The sequence below is a fragment of the Varanus komodoensis genome, unplaced genomic scaffold (assembly GCF_004798865.1).
Source record: "Varanus komodoensis strain SLA01 unplaced genomic scaffold, ASM479886v1 scaffold11, whole genome shotgun sequence".
Taxonomy (NCBI): Eukaryota; Metazoa; Chordata; class Lepidosauria; order Squamata; family Varanidae; genus Varanus; species Varanus komodoensis.
The window spans coordinates 22,125,990-22,151,551 of record NW_025335317.1 but is presented as its reverse complement, the minus strand read 5'-3'; the positions used below and the strand labels follow the sequence as shown (position 1 = coordinate 22,151,551).

The window sequence follows — 25,562 nt, the reverse complement described above, 5'->3', positions numbered from 1 at the left end:
AGCCTTAAAAAGGGAACAAGGCATGCAGGGAGCTCATGGCTTGTCCAGATAATTACTTTACCAGAAGCCTCCTGGAAATATGATTTTTCCTAGATGCCTTGTTTTCTTTAAGAAGCACTGTTTTTCAGCACCACCACTCCAGCAAAGTTTGGCCGTGGGTTACAGCTCCTAGTGGATTCCACAAGGGCAACACAGGGACTCTAATCACCAGAAGAAAATGTCCATCCCTGCTTTATAGAAATCAAAACATCTGGATGCCCCTCTTGTGAATAAGGACTTTTTCCACACTAAGAAGTGGGAAAATGTCAACACAGTAAAAGCCTGGGTACTTAAAAGGGTATCTTTTGATCATGCCTAAGGCAAATTAAAAACACTGAAAAGCCATTGTTTACAATAGCCATAACATCAAGGATTTGGGATTAAAAATTAATAATCAGTGTAAATAAAGCACAACAAATGCATTCTAGAATTCTATGTACTTTACAAAATTAATGACTGGGTAAGGCAATGTTTAGTTGTGTGGATTTTAATCCATTTGCTAGGGCTTAAGGCAGGTCAAAATATATTTAAAACCTAAACCCTAACAAATAAAAACTAATTATAAAGCTCCAAGAAACAAAAGCAATGTTTTTCATTAAAGAGAAATCCAAGGCAACTATAAAGGTGTTTATAATCATTCATGCCACCTGATGAGAGATAAGCCTATGTACAGAACAATAATGCACAAGAAATTCTTTGAAAGGAGCATTCTTAAGACCCAGCAATATTAAAAAATGTTCTAAATTGCTTTGGATTTAGGCCCAGAAGTAGATAATAAATTTTACTGCGTAAAGAAAGTAGAATTGTGCTTGACACATAACATCAGTCAACACAAGTGGTTTTGAGAGAAAGAGGAATTGAACTCATTGGGTATCTGCAAATGGAGGGGAGGAACAATGCATCAGAGTCGGGCACTTCACTTTCCAAGTAAGATCCAAAAGTTCATGTGCAAGGTACAGTACAATCTATCCTTCAGTTTGTAGAAAAGTCATGGACTTGAGGTTCCCAGCAGAGAAACCTTGCAAATTTTAAGATTTCTGGTGGTTTAATTATGGTCAGGCACCATAAAACTAAATTTTCCACAGGTCTTGAGCTGCAGCTGTATTCCCTGAACCAAAATTGACCTACAGACAATTCTGTGTGGAAGATTCACAACACAGTCCACAATACATTTGGCCTGAGAAGTCAGGTGACACTAGCAGAGCAATTTGATGCCCTTCAAACTGAATAAGGGAGGGGTGGATCACCAGATGTTTTGGACTCACAGGTGACCATGTGGGCAGAGGCTTGTGGGAGCTGAAGTCAAAACATCTGGCTATCTACCCATTGCTGATTCCTGGTTGTTCCAAGATTAAGACATGGAAATCTAGAGGGAAGCCTACACATGACCTTTCCTAAACAGAATGGACTCATTGCCATGTGGCAACCAGCAACTAACAAATCCCAATAAGCATTGATTTATCCCAGCTTTAGCTGCTTGCTCTTTGGGAGGCTGAGATATTGTGCTTTCCTGATTGGCTGGGGATGCGCATAGTTTTTGCTTTTCTTAGGGTAACCTCTGCAGGCTAGGAAAGAGCCCTCTGATTAAAGTTGCACTAATATCTGCCATAACCTGGCAGGTAGACAGCAGTGGGAAAGGAGGAATGAGGCCCAAGAGTTGCTGGACTTCAACAAAACTTGCATCGACAATGTCTGAAGACTGAAGTTGTCAAGAAAATGCACTGAAAAAGGCACTTGGGTGCTTAGTGGCCATCTTTTTCCTTCCCAGTTTTCTATTGACACAGGTGGCTCTAATATGGGCAATTGTAAAATGTTTCCTGTGGCTTTGATGGCCTTGGAATCCAGTCAGTCTTGCTGATGTGTCATGATCAGATACTGCTATTGCCAATGGTGACCATCTTCTTAGGACCTTAAATGGCTTTGGAATATCTACCAAAACATAGCTGCTTATAAACCTGGCAATGCTGCTGTAAGTTATGTAAGCAATCTGTATTCTGGATACTTGAAAATACACAACAGCTCTCTTATTAAGAGCTACTGTTATTGCCATGTACATCACAAAGCCTGTCTAAAAGATCAAGGACAGTGTGAAACCCTAGTTCATAAAGCTATGCTGAGTTCTCCCAGAGCACACTTAAAACAGAAAAGTTCAAGGAATGGTTTAAGGAGCTTGGCATGAAGTTCCATTGAAAAGCAGTGCGCTCTCTTTTCCCTGCTGGCAAACAGCGACTCCTCTTGTGACCTGCCATTAAACCCTATTTCCTGGAGTGGGAGGAAGAGAGAAGGGTGACCCCATGTAGCAGCTTATTAGTGACCAGGCAGGTACGATAACAAACCCCACCACCTTGTAAATTTCACCCACAGAGCACTTTCTCTTTGGTGCATCATTTCATGAAAATGGTCAATAATTTTATTAATTTTTGGTGGTAGGGGGAATCATATAGTCAGTCCACAGTTGCACACACTGGTATGCAACTTGGGGAAGAGAACAACGAGCCACAGGGATAACAACTCTTTTGCAGAAAATCCATTCACAGGATTAAAGGGTTACTTGATGGTCAATGTGCATGTTTCAAAACAAATGCAGCCAAAACATACTATTGGACGGTAAGGTATCTTGAAAAATCATATGAATTGGAGAATATATCACAACAGGACTTTGCAAATTTTGATCTTTGTGAAGAAGCTGCAACTTGAGCATTTCTGTCAACTTGCCAAGATTGCAGACACTAAGGTTAATGCAGAGTAACTTTTTAATGAACTCAGCCTAGTTCAGAATTTCTGCCACAAGTAAGAAAACTGAATCTTTTTCTGGACCCAGGACTGGAGGCAGTAACTGAAAGTCACCAAATCTACAGTGCTTAGGCAGGTTTCCAGTGCTATGAATATCATCCCTGTTAAGTAATCCAATTGCAGAAATGGTGTTTCCTCACATGGGAAACATAGGGACAAACATCAGCATGGCAGCTCATCTTCATCAAGTTTTGTGTCACAGTCTATTATGAATTAAAATATATCCAGTTCTTCAAATATATTTGGCAGCAACCACATTCACTCAGAGCATGCATTTCAAATTCCAGATATAAATTTTAAGCACTGTGTAAATATTTCAGTGATTGAATATTCAGTTTGTTCATTAATATAAACATAGAAAAACATAATGCTTATGCATTTAATCACATAAAGCAACCCAGGTTGGTTCTCTTCCCCTCTTTTGCTGTCTCTCGTGCACACACGTGCACATACACATGCACACACAGACAGATTCACTTTTTTGCCAATTTTTGTGCAGAGGCTGCCTTTTGACATCGTAAGGGTCCACATTTGAGTCTCAGGCTTTGACCCTGAAATCTCAGCAACTTGGCAGCCCTGGCATGCCCAATGCTGTATTCTATCTAAACTTGCATAGGATTGCACCTTAAATGATCAGCTGGGAGGGGAGAGGAAGGATCTTTATGTCTGAAGAACTGCTTTGGCTGTTGTGCTGTAATTGTTTCTGCAGGCCAAAAAAGTCCACAACTCCCAGCATGCCCTGGTCAGCTAAAGGCCATTTTTTTCTATCTAAAATTGCAAAGGATTTTGCCCTTACTAAATGCTAAGTTACCGATAAAGTTACAGCTGAATTTCAGGCCAAATATCAGTTTCTGCTTCTTTCTTGTCATCTGCAATGAATAGGATATAACTGGTACTGATTGACACAGAATAGCACAATAGTAAATGCAAAGATGGTTGGTTATCAGAAAGTAGCTGTTTTGGTAACATTGTCATTAAAATGAAGAATAACTTAGTAAAACTACAGCAAAAGGAATTAAGTTTGTTGCCAAAAGACATTCCTTTCAGATCTATCAATTAATGTTGTTAGAAGGTCATTTGCATATCTTATCCCATCTCTACCATGTCATGGAACCATAAAGATCTGATCCTTCTGAGTTCCTTTTGTTGAAGTATTATATATTCTCACCACAGCATGCACAGTGTGTTTCTCCCTTACTCTCATATCCTCTCAGCCCCTTTTTGTAGTATCAGTCTTGTTTGGTTGAGTTTATTTGTGTACTTAATTACAAGTACAATTTTTTAAAGCAGTTAAGCTCAAGGCAAGTTGTTCTACAAACACGCTAAAGGTTAAAAATCAACTACAAAGGGGGAAAAAACACTTCAATGTATTAGTACTGCAGCAGTGAGAAAAAAAGACATTTTATATCCAAAGAGCATGAGCAGTCAGAAAACAGAAAACATTAAATTTCAATAAAACCTTCAATAATAAAACTGACCTCATTTACTGCAACATAGTACTGCTGCTGCTGAAATTGCGGGGAGTTATCATTTCTATCCCTCACCACAATCCGAACTTCATGGTAGATGACAGTTCCTACTTTTCGGTTAACGCACTGGACTTGGACCACAATAGACTGGATGGACATTGGTGGCTGTAAAGATTGGGAAAAAATAAAAGCATAATTACCTTTAAGAAGTGCGAAAATATGCAGAACCTACTTTAAGGGGATCTAACAGTAGAATATAACAGAAATGTGTCTATTTAGAAATTGCACTGAATTCAGTGCAACTTACTCCTAGGTAAGTGTTTATAGGGGTGCAGCCTGAGTGAATGAGGTTTACATTTGCCACCCAGCTATGTTTGTGGATATCAATACATCTCAGTTACAAGGTCTGGAGCAAGACCACCATTGCCTAGGTTTCCAAGACTTCAGCAACTATCGGGTAGAGCCACCCGAAAATCAGATTCTGCCTTCAGTTCACTGTTGTACATTTCAGTAATAGAATCAAATTAAAAAGGAATACATGAATGGAGAAATTAAAAGTAAAACAAATGCTTCAGGAGAACCTGAACAAGATGCATTTATTTTTAAAAATCATGAGAAGTTTGTAAGCTGTATCAGAATGTAATTGCTAATTCTAATTCAGTACATTTTTAAATCAAATTTGAAAAGTTGGATCAAGCATATCAGCACAATGACTGCCCAGTTACCACATAAGGATGCCACATTTAAATCAGAAGCAAGGTCAATTCATGCTTTCCACAGTCCAGTTTCCACTACACAGGAATTGAATTTCCATTATAGTACAATGGTATTAGGTGGTAGCAACATGAATACATACCCATATGTGTGTGCATGCACATGGACAGATTAGTCATAGATTAATACAGAAACTACTTTTTTCCATAGCAAAGATACATTAATATAGATAAAATGGTTTTGAGAAAACAGTAGCTCTGCTTAGCAAATAAGATATATGTTGCCCATTATCCTTCCTTCACCATTCACAGCATAATTTTGTCTGATCAATCTAAATGCAAGATGAAAACTTAAAACTAAGAAAAATTAATCTAATATAATTTTCATTTTCATTTAATAAATAATTCAGCAAATAAAAATGCCAATTAATACAAAGAAATGTGCTGTTTTTACTATTATCATTATCACCAATATTCATATCGGAGTCCACTTCCCTTATTAAAGAAATCATTTTGTTTTATCTGTACAGCATCTTATGTTGTTCAGGTGTAGCTAGAAGATAGATTTCATAGGTTAAGAACCTGGGCTTAAAGTTCGCGGGCTTTTCCTTGGTATGCGGAACTTCTTGTACACAAAGATTGCACCCCTAATCCCCTTAGTCTCTGTTCAACATATATAAAATACAAACCAGACAGTGTTACAAGGAAGTCGTACATACAGGCAAAACTCCTGCCATGGGATAATCACAACCAATACATAATGGGAGAAGGTTCAGGCTTGTTGAAATGTTTCATCTGCTCTCTGACATAATTTCTAGCCTCTTGAATTAATAAGTGGTTTTGTTTATTGGTCAAGAGTAGATAGGGAGCAGAACTTGATAAAAGTAGAAAGCCTGATCAGTTAGGGCTCCTAGACATCTCTACCTTACAGATGCCCAAAGGTATATTTGGAGCTACCAGCAGAAAACACTTTTTACCATATTTTGCATATTGCGCTAGTGAATTATTTTGGAATGCCTTTTATACAGAGGACGAAATCATGAAATGGGGAGGAGAAATAATATCTTTCTCATCCAACCGTGGAAGACAGACTGCATTTCTGACCAGCTAAAAATTATAAAGTCAATTAATCTCGTTTATTGTGTTCTCTCAGCAAAACAAAATGAAAACACTGTGAATATATTTACAAGAGGAACCGGATGATAGCAGCAGTTGCACATCAAAAACAACACATCCACGGCACTAGCCAGAGGACACCTGCTTACCTCTTGACTTCCCCATTGTCTGGTTCTTTTTTCCCAAGGGTCCCCCATCCCTCCAAGTACAGCAAGTGGACTAAACCTGCTCTGCAGACTTCTTCCTCATGTCCCTTCCCGAAGCACCTGCTGAGTCCCCTTTCCAAAGCCTTGTCCCCACGGATAAGGCAGGTGAGTTCCTGACAGACCTATCACTTCAAGGAATGCTCACAGAAGTCCTGGTCCAGTCCTTCCCTTTTCCAATGAGAAAGACAATTGGTGAGCAAAGCCATCTCAGTCATGAGACACCACTTCAGTGCACTCCCCGCTATGACGACAGCCTCTGTTTACGAGACAAGTGGGGTATATAAATGAGAAAGAGAGAGAATGTGTGGCCACGTGAGTATGGGGAGCACCGGTGGCCCTGATCAGTCCGGGTGTTCCTATCACTGCTGGCATGTGGGAAAGCATTGACAGTGACAGTTACTTGAAGGATAGTGAATACAAGGGATTCACAAATGTTAGAAACATATGAGTACAGGGACTAATGGGTCAAGAGCTCTAGGAGAGCTGGGTTTGAAGAGGTTCCTTGGGAATTCAGGTGAGGCACCCCTGCAACAGGTTGCTTCATGTCCCCATGTCCTACAAGTGAGGTGTGTTGATAGGTCAAAAATTTCCACCTCGTGCTTAGGCCAGCTGGGAGCCTGACATTTGTCTAACACCCTGGAGAATGGCTATCAATCAGTGTAAGCAACCATATGTTACATGGACCAGTGTTCTGAATGGTGTAGGATAGCTTCCTATTTTCAGTCCTCATTCTAATAACCCCTAACATGGAATGCGTCTATTCTGCATAATTGACTGGTATTTTCAATGAACTAACTGAACTAGCCATACTGGACACAGAATACTTAATCTATTCAGATTCCTTCTCCCCTCCCCTCCCCTCCCCTTCCCTCTTCACCATATTTGGAGTATCATTTATAGCTCTTCAAAGTGCACTTGTATTAGCGCCACCCTGAATAATTTGGTGCCCTCTAGAACGCTGGCCATCTTGCTCCACTTGCAGCACTGTTATGAAAGTGAACATACTGGCTAACATCCTGGGGGGGATAGAAATCTAACAAATACATACAAACATAAAGTTAATAGCACTAGTCCAGTACAGATCACTGCAGGACCCTACTTCTTTTTTTCCTCCTCTGCAAGAACAAACAATGTATTCCTCCTATCTCCTTCCTATGTGCTGACAAGCTACCCATCCATAAAAGGCCCCAGTCCTCTTATAACACATGTTTTTGGAGGATAAAAATTACATGTTGATGAAAAATGCCTTTGTTGTACGATCATTTAATTCCACTTCAGTTAATCCTGCCCAAATGCTTCTTTAAATTTACTGAGGATGTTTGCTTTCTCCCTCTCTCTCTCTCTGCCTCTAAATAAGAAGCTCACTATGTTGAAATCAAACAGAAATGCATTGATCCACTCTTGATTTAAAAATGAGCAGTGGGTCCTTATAAAGCTGTCTTTTTAAAACCTTCAATGAGGTTCTTTTAAAAATAAGTTAATAAAAGAAAAGAATCAGGTACATGGCTGTTCACTTCAAAATGTAGGTGCTTTAGGGCTTTACCAGATCAGATGCACCTAAGAATACAAGGCATGCCCTGGAGCCCCCAAATGTGAAAATGGGCAAAGAAATGAATTCATTTCTTTCAATGATTGGCAGCAGAAAGAAACTGCAGGCTTGGCCAGAGGGAAGAAACCCTCTTGATTTACTCAGTGGTCTCTCTGGCTATGGTGTGTACATTCAAATCACAGCTGCTTCTGCACAGATTAAGATTGTATGGACTACGTTACGGCTGTATCACCTGAATGTTCCTGCTCATTTACTACCATGTAGCAGAATGGAAAATATGTGTTTTGATTTTCACCAAAGAGATGAATTCACAGGGAAAGCTAAAGTATCCAAAGAGATTCACGTAACTGTTTGGGAGTGGAAGAAGATCTTCTCTGAATGGGACGTGAAGGGTTGAGAGTGAGGTGAAGCATGAAAACACAGGGAAAAGGAGAAACTAATTACTGGATGAGGAAGACAATACTGTGAGTACAGACAGTCCTTTTTATAAAGAAATTGAAGCAACATATGCCTGTTATGGGCTCATCATGAGCGAGAAGAGGGCAGCCTGCCTCTTCAAACCAGTTTCACATTCCAAATTGCATCCACTTTCCCAGTGACAATGGAATGGTCCATTTGAATGGACAAACTGTCTGCATCTTCTGATTTTAACCTCTTGATGCCAAAGAGTCCATTTAGTATATTTTGTAAGTGGAGCATTTCTGTGGAAAAGACCGTGAGGTAAAGGTTTAAAGTCCAGTCATGTCTGACTCTTGGGGACTGTGCCATCTCTGTTTCCTAGCCAAGGGAGCCAGCATTTGTTCACAGACAGTTTCCGTGGTCATGTGGCCGGCAAGACTAAACACCAAAGTGCATGGAACACTGTTACCTTCCCACCAAAGTGGTACCTTTTTATCTACTTGCATTTATATACTTTTGAACCACAAGGTTGGCAGGAGCTTGGACAAAGCACAGGAGCTCACCCTGTGTGTGGATTCAAACTGTTGACCTTTCAATCAACCAGCCCAGCAGCTCAGCAGTTTAAACCACTGCACCACCCGCAGCCCCTGGACAATACCCTAGCTGTGTGTATATTTCTTTACAAACAAAGAAACCCTTCACAAATGCCCATACAGACAAGTTGATTATTTATGTTAACTCGTAGAGGAAAAATGTGTGGAAGAACCCAAAGCATATGGAGAGAGAATACATTTTACACAGGGCCCAAAGTTCTGAGGAACTTACCCAAGCAACCCTATTATAGTAAGGAAAACAAATGTGAGACTGAATTGTAGACCATACTTGAGGATATTTATGGAACCCCATCATTTGGTGGCAGTTATAGGCAATGATTAGAACAGAACATCAAACATTCTGAGCAGTGAATTGCTCCCCCAGTCCATTCTCTAGAAGAAAAAGAGGTAAATTTAACAAAATCTAGGCAGCACCTAAAGGAGAAAAAGGAAGAAGAACTGTTCCATGTCTTTGTAATTGTCTCCTTTGCTGCCTAAATAGATACAGTTAGGGGGTTGTTGCTAGAGACATTGTGTTTTGAGAGAGCGTGGAGGTTCACTATGTTTAACAACAGTTGCCTTTAAAGTGAATGTTGCCTCATATTGGGAGAAATTAGTGCATGAAGCCTTATCCTGAAACATCCTTCATGAGTTTGTTACTTGGTTTTATTATATGAATTATTCAAAATCTTCAGTGTTTTATTTTAAAGACTCCAAACACTTTAAAGATCTATAGACAACTCTGTCAAATCAGCATTTCATTCTGGCTGGTTTGATGCCAAATGCAGAACAGCAAAGAATAACCTGTCTAGGAAATTAAGGGAATTCCATCAGAATTATTCCAAGCAACCCTTTGGAACACTTATTAATGAAGGTCAGATTGTAAGAAGCTGCTTACAGTAAAAAAGTAAAATATACAATAATGCAGTGGCAGGAACAAAACCTGCATCAGAACATACGAGGAAGGTAATTTCTGGGAAAATTGTTTCCAGAGGTCGAAATGAGGTAACTTGTACTCAAGTTGTTGTAATTCCAGGTTCAACCTGAGTGAATTATTTCTCTAATATCTTTGGTGCCCAGCTATGGTAACTATTATTATTTTAGAGTCACAGACCAGGAAGATTAAAAAATAAATAAAATAGGAGCAGAAAAATTAAAACATAGTTAATGCAAATACAATTCATACAATGTTTTCACTTAAACAGGTGACCACATATTTCCTAATCTGCATTGCATTCATTAAAAATTGGCAACATTTCCAGTAGTTTAAGAGGATAAATCCCTTAAACACATAGATACTAGAGTGGAAGAATTATTCCCATAAAGAACTTTTATTAATGGTTTAATCAATTTTTCTCCGCATTCCCTATAAACGCAGCAATATAAGAGAACATGTTCCATTGTTTCTACTGCTCCAGCACCACAGGAACAAGCCTGTTCATTGATCAGGGCCTTATTAAATCATTCTTTTAATAGTGCTGATAGAAGCACATTAAAATAGGCAAAAGCAAATGCTCTTCTGTACTTTGGGATGGTTAGTGTGTACAGATACGGAGCTGGAGTAAATCCATTATTGTAGCAATTATTACTGTTAAGATGAAATAGTGAGGAACACATTTTCCTAGCAGCAGTTCTCTAATATTGCAGGTCCTGGCCTATTTATCTTTGAACAAGAAATTGGAACTTCTCCAGCCCACAGCTGCCCAGGACTCCTGCAGAGAAACCTAGCCTATGTAGCTTCCTGTCCATTTCTTTCCTCCATCAGATAACATATATATCTGAAAACAGTAGAGAAACGTACTTACCAGGAGCTGCTAGGAAGTGTAACTGTAGCCACCATTTAAAGGCTTCAACCCATGCTTTACACTCAACAGATCGAGTGCCTGCTTCCAGATGAGTGAGTGCACCCTGCACAGAGGGGAAAGCCCAGCAACTTCCTAACAAAAACAGACTGGACTTTTTCCATTTGGGAATGAAATCCCAAAATGCAAATAGGGTTGCTGTAAATAAGTTGAGTCTAAGTCTTTGCTTTATAAATTTGTATTTCAGAGGGGATATGATGTCCATCTTGGGTTCATAAAAAATCTTAAAATCTGCTGCTGGTTAAACTTTGCTGATTCCATTACTTGTCAACCTTATTTAGACCAAACTCCTGTGTTCTGCATTCAAATTCCTAGATACCATGTGTCACAGTATCTTTCTAGTTTACCAGAAAGGTAACCAGTTACTTGTGGCAAGATAAAGACATTCATCACTTGTTTACAACCAAAGAAACATAGACATGTTTCTCCCTGAGCTGTATACAGAATATTCAGAATTGTAGAAACCAATTCTAGGTAGTTTATTCACCAAAATAAACTCTACTGGATTAATGCCTCCTAGATGGAAAGCGTTATCTTTCCAATGTATAAGAAAAGTGGTGGGAACGATCAACAAAATTACCAGTCTATTCGTATGCTGGATAGTTCCTCAAAGATGCATTCACAATATCTTCAAAAACTATTAGACTGGCTACATACAAATGAAATTATAAATGAAGAACCAGCTGGTTTTAGAAATCGCTACAGCACCATAGGCTAATGTTTTACATTAATTTACATAATTAGGAAATATACTAAGAATATTAAGAATTATCTTTATGCAGCTTTTACTGATTTTTCATTTGCTTTCAAATTTATTAACAGAAACAGATCATGGCAAAGGTTACAAAGTTCTAAGACTGATCGTAATATATGACGGATATCTGGCCAGGGCGACTTCTTTTACATTGTTATTTATTTTATATTGTTAATTTTATATTGTTATTTTTGTATTTTATTGTATTTTATTGTGTTGTAAGCCGCCCCGAGGCTTCGGCAAGGGGCGGCATAGAAATGTTTAAATAAATAAATAAATAAATACATATATACATATATACCAACATAGAAATGAGGCTAAATCGTTCTCTAACTGAAGCATTTAAAACAACTTGGGGAGTAAAACAAGGATATCTCTTCATAATATTTATGGCAATGATATTGTGCAATAACGAGCACAAGTAAATTCTCCTTCTCTGGTAATTATGAATAGGAAGAAAAACTTTGATATATGCAGATGATTTGGTATTATTTTCACTCTCCTGCTTGGGCTTGAAGAATCTTCTAGCAGAATCCAGTATTTACTGTAACATGACCTGTCAAAAATTACTCTAAGATTATGGTTTTTGGTGCTAAGTACATGTGGTGCAAAACTGGACATGTTATTGAACAAACATACTCATTTAGATATTTAGGCATCCATTGAATGAGTTGCTCTCATGGAAACAGCATAGGATGGCAGTAAAACTGAAGAAACAGAAAACCACTGCAGCATTCATGAAGTTTTATTATAACAAAGCTGGGCAGCTGATTGAACCTATGCTGAAGGTTTATTATACTAACGTGATCACTCAGATCATTTATGGGGCTGAAATTTGAGGGACTGACAATGCTACCAGAAATGTTATGGAAACAGGGTAGAATAACTTCTTTTGTAAACTGTTTTTGTCCCACAACTCTTGCAGCCTTTTGGCATACAGAAACAGAATGGCCATCAATCAGCACAAGAATAGACTGTGCTCAATTGTGGTATCTTCAACAAATTGCTCCTTCTCCCTAACAAATGTCTCCCAGCTTTGTGCCATTTGGAAATGGATGAAAAGTATATCTGAAAGTCAGTGCTCTGTATTTCTGATTTGAATACCCTTTTTACTCTGGATAAGACACAATTTAAGGATTGGTTATTTTGGATATACTCTAGAAAGGACCTTCAATTAATTAAAAACTCTAAAGTCAGGCGTTTCCTCTTTGGAAAACAGAACATTATAGGTATCTGGGTTTTTTGTTTTGGTCTTGGATAGTCTGAGACTATCCTCTTTAAGAAATGCCTTGAGTTGTGATTTGAAGTTATGCCAACCACAGTTTGGATAGGCAATATAAGATGCCTTCTGAATGCAGATTATTTGAGGTTTATATCAAGTTGAAAGCATCATTCATTACATGCTAAACTGTCTTCTATATACTGACCCCAGAGAGAGATTCCTGAAACCCTTGTTATCATATGGATACAGGAATGTCTTGGCAGAAACAGTTCTTTTTCTTTTAAGTAATATTAATAGTTATGTGATGCATAAAACTGCTTTGTTTGCTTTGGCAGCAAAAAAAGGTCAGGAAAAAAGAATTGGAGAGTCAGAGTTAAGTTAAAGAAGAATTTCTGTGCATAGTATATTTTAATCTATTTTCTATTGTTTGAAATTCTTCATTTTGTTCTCTATCATATACATTTAATGTATTTGTTATGGTCTTTCTGGTACAATAAATTTTGAACTGAACTAAATCTAGTTAAATTGGAACCTATAGTATGAGACAGATGGTTTGGGGCTTCCCAAAGGACGCAGTTCAGTCCTGATGCCCATAATTCTCCCAGTATGGCCATCCTATGCAGGGCAGGAGAACCACGGAGGGGAAATAACAAAGTGAACACGTTATCTAAGTGGGGCAATAACAAAGTGAACATGCAAGCAAGAACCACTGCAACTCATGTTCATTGAAGCATGTGTAGCAATGACTGCAGCAAAAGCTGAAGAAAGTTTTTGTGAGCTTGCCCTCATAAAAACTGAAGTTTTCTAATATCATGGAAAAATTGTTATGGACCCAATTTTATTAGGCAACAACAACACCCCTTTATTAGACCAAAAAAGGTGCTTCAACTCCCAGCGAGGTTGGCTGGGCAATGCTAAAAGTTGTGAAACTTGCCTTCTGTCTAAACACATGTAGGATTGTACATGCCACCTATTTTAAGTATTGAGTGTGAAATTGCAAGAGAAATGGTATGTGGAAGAAATTTCATGCATTTAGAATGCAAAAGGCTAGAAAAATAAAGCTTTGAAGTGAACTAATCTATTCCTAAAAGGTTTGCAGTCACATTAGTCCATTAGAATAAAGAATAAAACATTAGCAGGAAAATATATTTCGTAGGACCGACCAAATATTACAAAACAGCCCGCAAACTTTGTAGTTGCTTCTTCAAGGCTGGTTGTTAAATCACAAGGAGCGGAGTAATTGTGGCCATGATATAAAAACCCCAGTATGGTTTCTGTTGTAATTTCAGAAATCTAATTTCAAAATTAGCATATTAAGGTTTCTTTCATGGCAAATGAATTTGTATGTATGGAGTGGGAGAATAAGCATGTGTGGGGAAGCCTGTGTTGCAAGTTTGGACTGATTGCTTCTCTCCCACCCCATGCCCAACGCCTGGCAATAGTGGGTTGTGTCACTGGCTCCTATAAAGGTTGCAGTAATTATTCAACGAAGCCAGGTGGCAGCATCCCAGGTGCAGGGGCCAAATACAACCAGCCTGGGGCCACAGTTCCCTCATGGAGCTCCTCTGAGGCCTGCAGACCCTTTCCCCATTTCTATAGCAGTTTCTAAGCTGTTGTGCATTTTCCTCCAAAATGTTGCAATGCTTCTTTTTAAGGCTTGGTCACTGGTAGTAAGTGCTTTAAACTAAACAGTGCTGATATGTTTGGCCCACCCAGCCAGACAACTTTCCTAAAATAGAATTCAGCCCCAGGCTGAAAGAAACTCGATGTCCCTACAAGTCAGGTCAGCAATAGACACACTTATCTCTGTTGCAGTATTGCTGGTTGTATAGCTACTGTTGTACACCACCCAGAGAGCTTTGGCTATTTCATGCTATAGAAAAATAAATAAATAATGATAATAGTATGTAGTATAGCTAGGAATTACCCTGGGCTTTTGCCAAGTAAAGCTTGCAGCATTGCAAGAGCCCGTCCTAGCTAGACTCAATGGTGAGACACAGGAGGTAAATGTTTGTATCATAGATCCTACAGTACCACCACCAGCTGTCTGAGCTGTTATCACCTTATTCTGTGCAGATGTTTGAATCTGTGCGACTTTCCTCCATCAGTGAAAGTGGACCAATCCAGTTTACAGGGGACATTTGTACAAAATTAGGCACAAAAGCAAACTGAGAAAGTTGGACAAATTGAACACAGGTGTGTGTCCAGCAGTTTCCAAACATTTTAAGGGGGCCTGTGCTCCCACTTGCAGTCGCAGTTGGAGCATCCAACAGGGCATGCTGCAGGTTTTGTGAACAAAAACACAGTTCTACATCCCTTATTCTGGGCAAGGGACGAAGGGGAAGGAAAGGACGAAACAAAGACTGGGGAAAACGGAGGAGACAGAGAGGGCCTGAAAGAGAAGGGGCAGAGGTGGCGGAGGCAAGGGTGGAGTGAAAGAATGGCACTCTCTCTTTTTCTGCTTTGCAGTTTCCGTACATGGGAACCATGACTTGCCACTAGACAAAGAGAAAAAGAGAGGGGAGGACAAATAGAGAAAGTTAGGAAGCCCACACTAAGTCCCTTCCCCACCCCATGCACAAGGCAGAGCAGGAAGACAGACACCAAAGAAGAGAACCAGCCACGTGCAGGCAGAACTAGGATCTAACACAGTGACGGTGAACCTTTTAGAGACCGAGTGCCCAAACTGCAACCCAAAACCCACTTGTTTATCGCAAAGTGCCAACACTGCAATAAAACCTGAATACTGAGGTTTTTCAAGCAAATCTCCTTGGCAGTGGCCAAAGCTCGGACGAGTCATGGCTAATGAGATGTGGCTCACGATGTCATCACCAGGCACCACTACTCCTTTCCGCGCATGCGCATGGCCCCTATGTGTGCTGTTACCTGATGCTCGGCTGCTGGGTGATGCTGCGGTGACTTGGCTCGTGTACCGACAGAGAGGGCTCTGCGTGCCTGCTGCAGCACGCGTGCCATAGGTTCGCCACCACTGATCTAATGTATCCTTGGAGCACACAGAAATGGGTCTCCTGCCCAGATTGTTTAATCCTTTAGAAAAACAATGAGCACAGTTTTCCCTCTCCTTGTATCCTTCCAATCCTATTGGCAGGAGTCCCCAGGGCAAATCCTCCAAGCCCCACTGACAGCCAAATGTTGCCACGACAGCCTCCCAGTTACAAGGGTGGGGAAGAAGGTTCACCAGTTTGGAGAGCAATCCCCCTTTGCAAAATCGAGCTTGCCTCGTAACTGAAGCATGAATTATGTCTTGGACCAATTTATATTCCTGAGCAGGTATTTCTGAACTTTGGCATCATCCTTAATTTACATAGCTCTGAAGATATATTCACACAATTTGCATTTGTAATCCCAATATAGCTAAAAAAAATTTATATTACAGGCATTCGCAGAAACCTGCCACAAACAGGCAAGCTGAATTACAATGGTTCTACATGATGGTTAGCTAATGAAACACATTTTGATCAGTCTCCCACTGAAGTCAAACATAATTGACCCATTTACACTGAGGACATTTTATTCTATCTAGGGCAAGGCACACACAGCCGACTGGCAAATTTGGCCTTGTTCCCCTGTTTTTGCAGCCCCCAGCACAGAGCAAAACCAGATTTATTAAACAATAGGCTACGTTCAGCTTGGGGTTCGTAGGATGTGCAGAACTGAATTGTAGGAAAACAATTGTGCAGGTGGTTAACCACTGACAGTCCTCCGTGTCTCAAGTACAGCCACTTCAGGCTTACATGGTCTCACTTTTCGATGGTGGTCTTTCTTGTTACTGTTACATTAATGACAATATTATTTCTTGTTACATTAATAACAATATTATTAAGCCCATTCTTGTTACATTAATAACAATGTAATAACACATTGTTATTAAACATAACAAAATGGAAATAAAAAAACTGCTATTCACTTAACATTTCAAACTCAGTTACAGATGAAAAAACAGAAGATCTACGCAACTTATATCAGTCTGAATAGCCAAATGCATACCAATATATGTTCATTCTAAAATCCTTGTTCTAAACAAGATCTGTAATTATTACAAGTACTATACTGAAAGACTATAAGGCATGCTAGTAGCCCTTTTCTTTTTCAGGTTTTGACAGTGATCCTTATGCTGCAACTTAAACTCACTTAGCTGAGTTTTGTATAAGGGATTTTGTGTAAACAAACATTCTTCTAATTGCAGCTTTCTTTTTTCAATTAGTCATGTGTATACTTATTATCTATTGACATTTAAAACTTGATACAAAAGAAATATTGAGGTGACCAATACAAAAGAAATAACTTGATACAAAAGAAATATTGAGGAAACCAACTTACATCTCTGTCCAGAATACGTCCGGTACTATTTAGATAAAGTCTCTGATTGATTGGATCTAAGATAACCCAATAGTCTACGTTGTCCTTCAATGTTAGTTCTATGGTGGGATCAGGTCCTCCCGCTGTACCTTTGATCAGCATGCTGTCTACCAGGATAGTACCTGAAACAAAAACAATTGTGTGTCATGTTACCCATTTGAGAGACCTGTTTTGTGCTATGAAAGAACAACAAAGCTTTTCAAAAGGCAATCACAGTTCTGTTCATATGCTAAGCAATTGCTACATGCCATATTTGCTAATTATGATGATAGCTGTTCAAAAACACTCCAAACTGTGATCTATTATCTCAAGTTAAGAATAAACAAACAAGAATAGTCACAACAGAGCCACATGTTGAATTTATCAGAATAAAGTTTCTAACAAGGTAGAAAAGAAAGAGACAGAAGGAAGGAGGTATTTGTTCCATAATTATGGCTATGCATCCAACAAAAGAAGCTTATGCTGCCTTGAATATAAATGGATAGCTCTGAAGCCACCAACATTATGAAAGAGCAGTCCCAAAAATACAATCTAGCTCAAACTTTTTTCATGGTTTATGTCAATATCAAGGCTGCCACCACATGTTCATTAAGTCCATCATAGTTTATTAAGTTCATCATAGCTTATATGCATTTACACCATTTTGATGGCAAAAGAAGGGGACAGCAAAGGATGAGGTGGCTGGATGGAGTCACTGAAGCAGTCGGTGTGAGCTTAGGTGGACTCTGGGGGATGGTGGAGGACAGGAAGGCCTGGAGGAGTGTTGTCCATGGGGTCGTGAAGGGTCGGGCACGACTTCGCAACTAGCAACAATTTACACCATTAGCTCAGGAGAATAGGTGCTTTGTACTCTCACCACTGAGGGCCAAACTGGACTAGTATGCAGCTTTCAGGGAATCGAGTCTTCCCTCCTTAGCCACAACCTAAATGCAAGTTGCCCTCCCTACTTGACCAACACCTGGATTTGATTATTAGCCTTAGGGGAAAAAACCCAGTAGGGCATTTTGTTAGTATCAGGGTTAAAGAGAAAAAGGTTAAAAATTATCTCCTCATGTGCGGCAGTCCCGATGAAACTAAGGAGGGGAAAATGGCTGCAATTACATTAGTAAAACTTGCTTCTATTGATATATTGAACGTAAAGTCTTCTTTACTTCTGAGGACTGATACTATCATGCTGGATTACTACATTTGGTGAGTTGAATTCAATGGTGCCTTTGCACAAGCAGAAAATGTCACTACTCACACAAGGTGAGGTACAGTGGTTTCGATGGAAGGGAATTCTTCAAATTTTGGAGGAGTGAAGTGATTTCTCACCATCACCACACATGCACTTTCATTGGTGGGAAATTTGCATGCAAATAGCCACCCCAGAGGTTACTCTGGAAAGGAAGCCTGTAAACTTTCAGAAGGCTAGGCTCAGCAGTCATGGAGAGAGGATGAATAAAACACTTTGGGCTTCTGTGTTTTCCGCTCAGTTGGCAACAAAAGTGCAATTGGGCAGGATTAGATGACAAATGTAAAGGGTCCAGTGGCAGAGACAGATAGATCTGAACATCCAGGATTTTTCTTGCAAGCAGCAGATGCCACCACTGCCCCATTCTCAAGGACTCTTCTAAATCTCTTTTAACATTCCTCCTCCTGGTAGAAAGAACCAGCAACCAGCACCAAGCGTTAGAACAGCCCTGTAATATATTACTTCGATGTCCCTCCCAGGATTAGAGAACACAGGAAAATAAAATAAGTGTTATTAGATACTAGAACTGTCAGTTACCACTCTTTCACCACAACCGCTCACCCTGGCTTTTTCCTTTTCTGTTCTTTCCTCCCCTGCCCCACTTTTTCCCTTTTTTCCCCCTCTCTGCCCTATTTTGGTATATAGAACACTTGCATAAAAATGTATATATTTTTGCAGACACATCCTGAGTCATTAGCCCTATTCAAGATGCCATGGACTGCAATGACATAAAATGCTAGGCTCTGGCCCCACTTGTGGAGAGTGATATCCTGTAGAGAAGAGCCACCTGCATCTTCTTGACTCCACAGAAGAAAGACCATGGATACAGAAGACTGTCCTCTTTGAAAAGTTGAACTTCATGAATAAAAGGTGATTAAAAAAGCACAAGGAGGGATGGGCTAGCACAGTCCTCCTCCTCAAGTGTTTATTCAGACGTATAATGCTTGAAAATGGCTTCTGTGTCCTCCCCAAATCCAAATGACCATCAGAACTTTGGAAAGGTTCAGAATCTAGTTTTGTCTGCTCTGCAGGAACGGCACTTTGGTGGTGACATCTTCTTTACAAAGCAGCCTTATTTGGTTTGGGATTTGGCTGAAATGGTTCTAGTTCACAGGGTAGATATGATGAACAACACACTTAACTATAATGTTTTGAGCTGCACTTTAATCTATCCTAATGACATTTTTATTAGACTTTCAAATTTAAGTCCATATGTTGGCTTCTAGTAAGTATCCTTTTATATTCCTTTTGTATCCAGATCCTATTTTTTCGGTGTTTTGAGCTTGGTGTTTTACTTAGGCTAAAATGTCAACTTGATAACATACTCACAATGCATCTGAAAAGACAGATCAGATTTTTATGCTGCAAGGAGTGACATTTTCTACACTAAATGCAGCCTAGATGTACCAAATAAGCAGGGCACATTCTCTTTTGCAAGGCTCCTGATCCTTGGCTGGCAACTACTTTATAATGGGGCGGCATGAAATGTTTTAAATAATTAAATAAATAAAAGGAGCCATAATTTGAACCCAAAATGTGCACCAATCACAAGTTGACTTAGACTTACTGTAGATCCTGATTCATCCACTTAGAAAATGGGCTGATTCTGCTCAGAAATTCAGAGGTAGTCTCCTTCAACTCAGGTAGTGAACCTGAGTCAAAATTTGGAAAATGCGCACATAGCAGTCATGTAGGGAAGATTATTTATCTATCTCAGCTGCAAAATACCAGAAAAATGTTTTCTGGTTTTTGTGGAATACACTTGTTTTGTTTTGTTTTTCAGAACTGCTGATGACGTATTAGTCTTTTGAGAAACTAGATGGAATTTGATGTGATAGCTTGAAATACTACAGTCTAAGGTACGTTTCACATAATTATGCCTGGTGGTATTGGGGAAATGGCGCGCTCATGGTATTATACTTGCCCTCCTCCACTGCACAGTGTTTGGGGAGTCCATACCAAATGTGCTAGAAATGGATTTGTCAGTCACCAGAACCGCTTGCCCCCTCGCCCCCCCCCGCTTCATCAGACTGAGGGAAAGAAAGCAAAAACCACTGATTCTGACAATGGCTGCCTCTCCAAAGCCACAAAAGGATCCTTGCATAGTGTCCAGTTCCAGTTCTGATCACTTTGCAGGAAACCCTTGGAAAGGACCAGAAATTGTCTGAACGGATGAATTGGTTGAGGCCTCTGCTGAATCCAGTGGACATCCCCAATTTGAAGCAGGCAAGAGGTAAAAGGCAGAGACACTGGACAGGTCCACATATCACAATGAGAAAGGAGAAAGGATTGTTATGATTGGTGGCAACTTAGCATGTTTTCCTTGACAGTTATAAACCTCAGCTTTCTTTGTTGCTTTCTGCTCTGCCTCCTGCATCCTCCCATTTTTGCCAGCAAGGACCACACGCCAAATTCCTTTCTTTACTCTATTGTCTCCCATTGACCTCAGCTGCCTCTTACTGATTGGTCCACTGAGGTTTGAAATGGGTTCTGCTTCTTCGTCCTCCTAATTGTACCTCCATCTCTTCAACATTTCCTAGCCAATCCAGTCCCCAAAGGCTCTTATTTTACATCAAAATAAAGTTTTGCTGCAAATCCCTCCTTCTCCTTTCTTCCCACTTTTCCCCAGTTTCAAAAAGTAAACAGGGTGATGAGCACTGAGTTCAACCAATAGGAAAAAAGTCTGTGTTGCTAGAATGTCATGGGTAGTAAAGATTGGCTGTCAGGTGCAGCCCCTTTCATTGTTGTTCTTTCCACAGGACTCTGTGTTGTCTTTTCACTGGGAATGGGAAGATGGAGCTCTTGGGTAAGGATGTTGTGATGGACAATAAATGTAAGCAGACACTATACAATGGACTATCATTTCTTGTTGCAGTTTTTGTGCCTGAAACAAGACATGGTGGTATTTCACGACTGGGTCCACATGATGCAATAAGAACATAATGATTAAACACACACACAAACAGTGAGAGAGAGAGAGAGAGACAGCGAGCGAGCGAGCGAGCGAGAGAGAGAATGGCTTGTCCAACATGCAAACTCAAATCACTGGCATCCCCTGCGTGACTTGTTTCTGCAATGGTCAAGGGAGGAGCATTGAGCTCATTCATCCCTCTTTCCTGCATGGACAAGAACATGAGATTTGGCATCCAAAAAGGAAGAAACAGCATCAGAAGAACTGACAGTACTGCATAAACAAACCAGTAAATATTTCTGAAATTGCGTTTCATAAATATTCACAATCCAGAGAAGGAGGAGTGAGAGCCCAACGTTATTGTATTATTACAAGCTCACTGTTCTGCAGGTCAGCATTCTGGCTAGACGGCCAGCCAGCTCTTCCAAAACAGGCCATTCCATTCCTCCTTTCCATCCCAGTTTTCCATTCCATCCCAGAAAATCAGTGGGAATGAGAAAGATGGCTGCTTTGAGTGCATGTTCTCAAGGGCTGATCAGAAGGGGAAGGGGAGACTAGGGGCCTGGAAATGTCCATCCTGTGACACTGAGATAAGAAGCAGAGACATTTCTCCCAAGGCCAGAGTCCCCAGGTAGGCAAGCAGTCTCTGAATAACCAAGATGTACAGTTGGCGGGAGGGGACTTCGAGCAGGGACACAGACGAGGCAGTCCACGCTCTGCAGTCCCTGATGCGTTGACAGCGGAGGAAGGCTGCCTGATTAGAGGACTGGCATGCAAAAAGGCGGTGTGCTCATTCTCGGAAGGCCCTTCACAAAGGGATGGGGCCCAGGTGTGCTCATAAGGAGAGTTTCTGAAGCCGAATACTATATTGGATTCAACAATCTGTGGATGCTCAGAGATTCATTTGGTGTGCTTCGTGCTTTAGAATGGTTTAGAAAAACATTGAGACCTGGACAGCGGCTATGTACCCCAACAGCAGGTTGTGAGAATATTTCATAATGCCCCTGCACATGTTGTCTGGTGTTGTTATTCCATGCTGCAGGATGAATAGAGAGAGTAGCATACTATAATGCCACACTATATTGTTGGTTTTATACCATTTACAAATTTGTGGGGTGGGCTGCCCTCAGTGAAACACACTGCAATGTAGTACGCAATCATCTTTTAATATTGTGAGTCAATGGCTGTATGGAAGGTGGCTTATGCTGGCCGTCCAGTTCCACACACTTGACATGACATTCTTCAGGGTACATCCAGCTAGTTAAATTAACCCCTTAAGCCAATCCACACCCAGTTGCATGCAGAAACCTCATGTTCCACTGACTTCATACGAATGGGTTGCACTTTGCAGAAGTATGTGTTGTGTGAGACCCAATTTAAAGAACACATCCTCCTTTTGTTTAACCAAACGAAGATGCAGTAAATCTTGGAATCCTCTGTGAATTTCTATAGCTGAGGGAGTGTTATTTTTGTTGCTCAAAAATGTGTGAAGTAAGGGAGGGAAATCTGGAGCAGAGGGAGTGGTGCAGGCAAAATTGTCACACAGAGGGGAAAGAAGAGGCAGAAAAAAGGCAGTGAAGAGTTAAAGCAGACCTACATAGCACAAAAGGAAGTATATTGCTTTTTGTCCAGGCCAAAGGGGTCCCACTGGCACTTGGGACTTCTCTCCTTGTGCATTTGCATTTCTTCACTCACAAACATTTGTGGGTCCTTTCAACCATGGTGTGATTGCCCAGACACTCTCCCATGTTTTCTAGCCATTTCTGCAGCATTTTTAGAGTAAGGACAGTCAGCTATTTTCCTGGATGCTGCCATTACATGCTGCAGAAGGTTAGTGTAAATCTCTATTCTATAGAATGGAATTCTATTCTCAATTCCATTCTATACCACAGAGCCCATTGTGTTGTGCAATGGAACATACAGGTACCTATAGAAAGGGAGAGGGGAAGAATTTCGGGGGGGGGGGGCTTGTGTGAGGGATATTTTAATTCTCCTGAAGGAAGAATTAAAAGGAAGCAGAAGAAGAAGCCTCAGTAAGCCTCAGGGTTAAGTGTCTCATGAAGAGAAAGCTTTGGTTGCTGAAGAACCCAGAACTGGAGTGAATGACTCACAGATGGTAATATACAAAACACAATGCCAAAAGCTGAGTAATTATTTGAGAGCAAAGGACTCTTGGACAAGTGAATGGGGAGTTGAGGTGGATGAGCAATGCTCACTGGGAAAGTCTTGGGATTTAAGAGTGGTGCAATAAGGTGCTTTAGAAGGCAAAGATAACACTTTTTTGTGATTAAAGAAGAGAAAGCAACTGATGTGAACATCAACAGGTTGGCTGTTCCTGTCACAACCTCTGCTGCCGCCTGCCCTAGAAAGAAGTGGCACCTACTGCTGCCATAGAGAGCTCGACTGCACAGGGAAGGCTGCGGGTACTTTTAGGGTGCAGTGTGTCTTCAGAACTTGCCTGTGTCAGGTACGGATTCAGCCATGATAAACCAAGGCCAGAGGATGGAATTAAAAGATTGGTAGCCAGCTATTCAGGAGGCTGGGGCACGGGAGGCAGGCACGGATGGACAGAATGCCGGGGCCTGGGTGCTGGTGCTAGGTGGGGATTGGAGACAAGAATGGGGCGACAGTCTGAGGTCAATGCAGGGAGTGTGGAACTGCACAGTCCATTATCACAAAGAAAGGCAGCACAGTCCATAAACTGGTTCACCTGTCAGGTACCAGGAGGGGAGCCACATCTGGGACCAGCAAGACCAGGGCAGAAAGGCACAAGTACCTGGGGCAGCTGGAAGCTGTGATGGGTGCAGGAACAAACTGGAGCAAGCAGGGACACACAAGAGCAAGGTTCGAGGTGGGATGATGCAGAGGGCCAGAGCACAAGAGAGTCACAGAGACCACTTGCATTACTGTGGCAAGGAGCTGCAGTGCAGAAAGAGTTTTTATGCTGGTCTCCTGGGCCTCCAGCTGCACTGCCTCATTGCCTCTCAGCTGGTCCCTGCAAGCGTCTGCAGTGATTTCTGAGTCCTGCAGACCCTTGAATGGTTAGCCAGGCCCTGGTCCTGACAATGAGTTTTTTAATGTTGTGGGGCTACACCAGAAAAAGTCAAATGATAAGGCCCAGGCCCTATTAAAGCTTATTTGATTTGAGCAATAAAGACAGCAACATATGCAAAACTAAGATACAATGTTGTCTGTGAGAAGTGCTCCTGATTATATATGTTATTCTATGTTTGCAGTACAGCTCACACTGCAATCTTATGCACACTTACCTAAGACTAACTGATGTTAATGGGAGTTACTCCAGAGTAGTTATATGTAAGACTGTATTCTTAAGGCAAATTTGGGTTTGTGCATTGTAGGGATCAGAATTGGGGAAATCTGGTGTCTAAACCCTTGTGTAATCAGAATTTCACAGAAAAGAGACAGAGTTTTGTATCTCTTCTTCTCTCAGGAATACTTGTGGGTTACAGTTCCTAAACAGAAAAAAAAAAAAACATGCTTCATCCCTGCCTCTTTCTCAGCTGCAAAAACCTTTCAAAGTAGCTAATCAGTCACTACACCATGTGAGTTCACAAGTAGCAAAAGCACAGGGTGAAAGCCAAATGGATTACAGTGAAAGTGGCTATTCTCTTTTTTGGCAGGTGAAAATAAATCCAGAGAAGTTGGCAATTCATAAATGCTCTGGTTCATTTTATTCAAAGGACTCTGTTTAGCCATTTTAAAAAGCATAGCAAGCTCTTTGGTCAGCCATCCCCAACTTGGTGCCCTCCAGGTGTCTTGGTCCAACTCCTATCGGTTCCAGAATTTTGGTAGTCACAATCCAACATATCTGGAAGGCAGATTTTTATATACAGAAAGTTCACAAGGATCAGAGAGTCAGGTCATAAAGAGGTCATGTCATATAGCAGAATGGTCACTGATTCTCCCAGCAATCAACTTAACAATTCAACAATGACACCAAAAACTTCAGCTTCATAGCCAAAGAAAACTCGAAGAAAAACAAAATTATTTAGGTGTGGGGGGAGGCAGCACAATTTCAAAATGAAAGTCGATTGGAAAAAATGTTTATTTAGATCAACATTTTAAAGCTGCTTTTCTTTTCAGAGGAAACCAAGCAGCACAGAAAGAAGGAAAAGCTAATACAATAAAAATTAAACATGCCCACACTTTCTCCCTCTGCACACACACAACCAGAAAAGAATCAACAACAAAGCTATATGCCTCAATAAAACTGTCAATATGGTGGGGTAAGGAAGCAGCTATTGAAGACTCAGTAAAGTCTTCACTAACCATCATATGCTGAACAAAAAGAGGGGCATACC

At 40.6% G+C, this 25,562-nt stretch overlaps 1 protein-coding gene across 1 annotated transcript in view; it reads right to left on the bottom strand.

Annotated features, from left to right (window-relative positions):
* Positions 1–25,562, bottom strand: part of PCDH15 (protocadherin related 15) — a 405,567-nt gene that overhangs the window by 291,170 nt on the left and 88,835 nt on the right. The window contains exons 5-6 of the mRNA XM_044420577.1: positions 17,057–17,217; positions 4,311–4,466 (exon numbers count right to left, since the gene is read on the bottom strand). Of these exons, the coding sequence (XP_044276512.1) occupies positions 4,311–4,466; positions 17,057–17,217 (317 nt within the window). The remainder of the gene's footprint in view (positions 1–4,310; positions 4,467–17,056; positions 17,218–25,562) is intronic.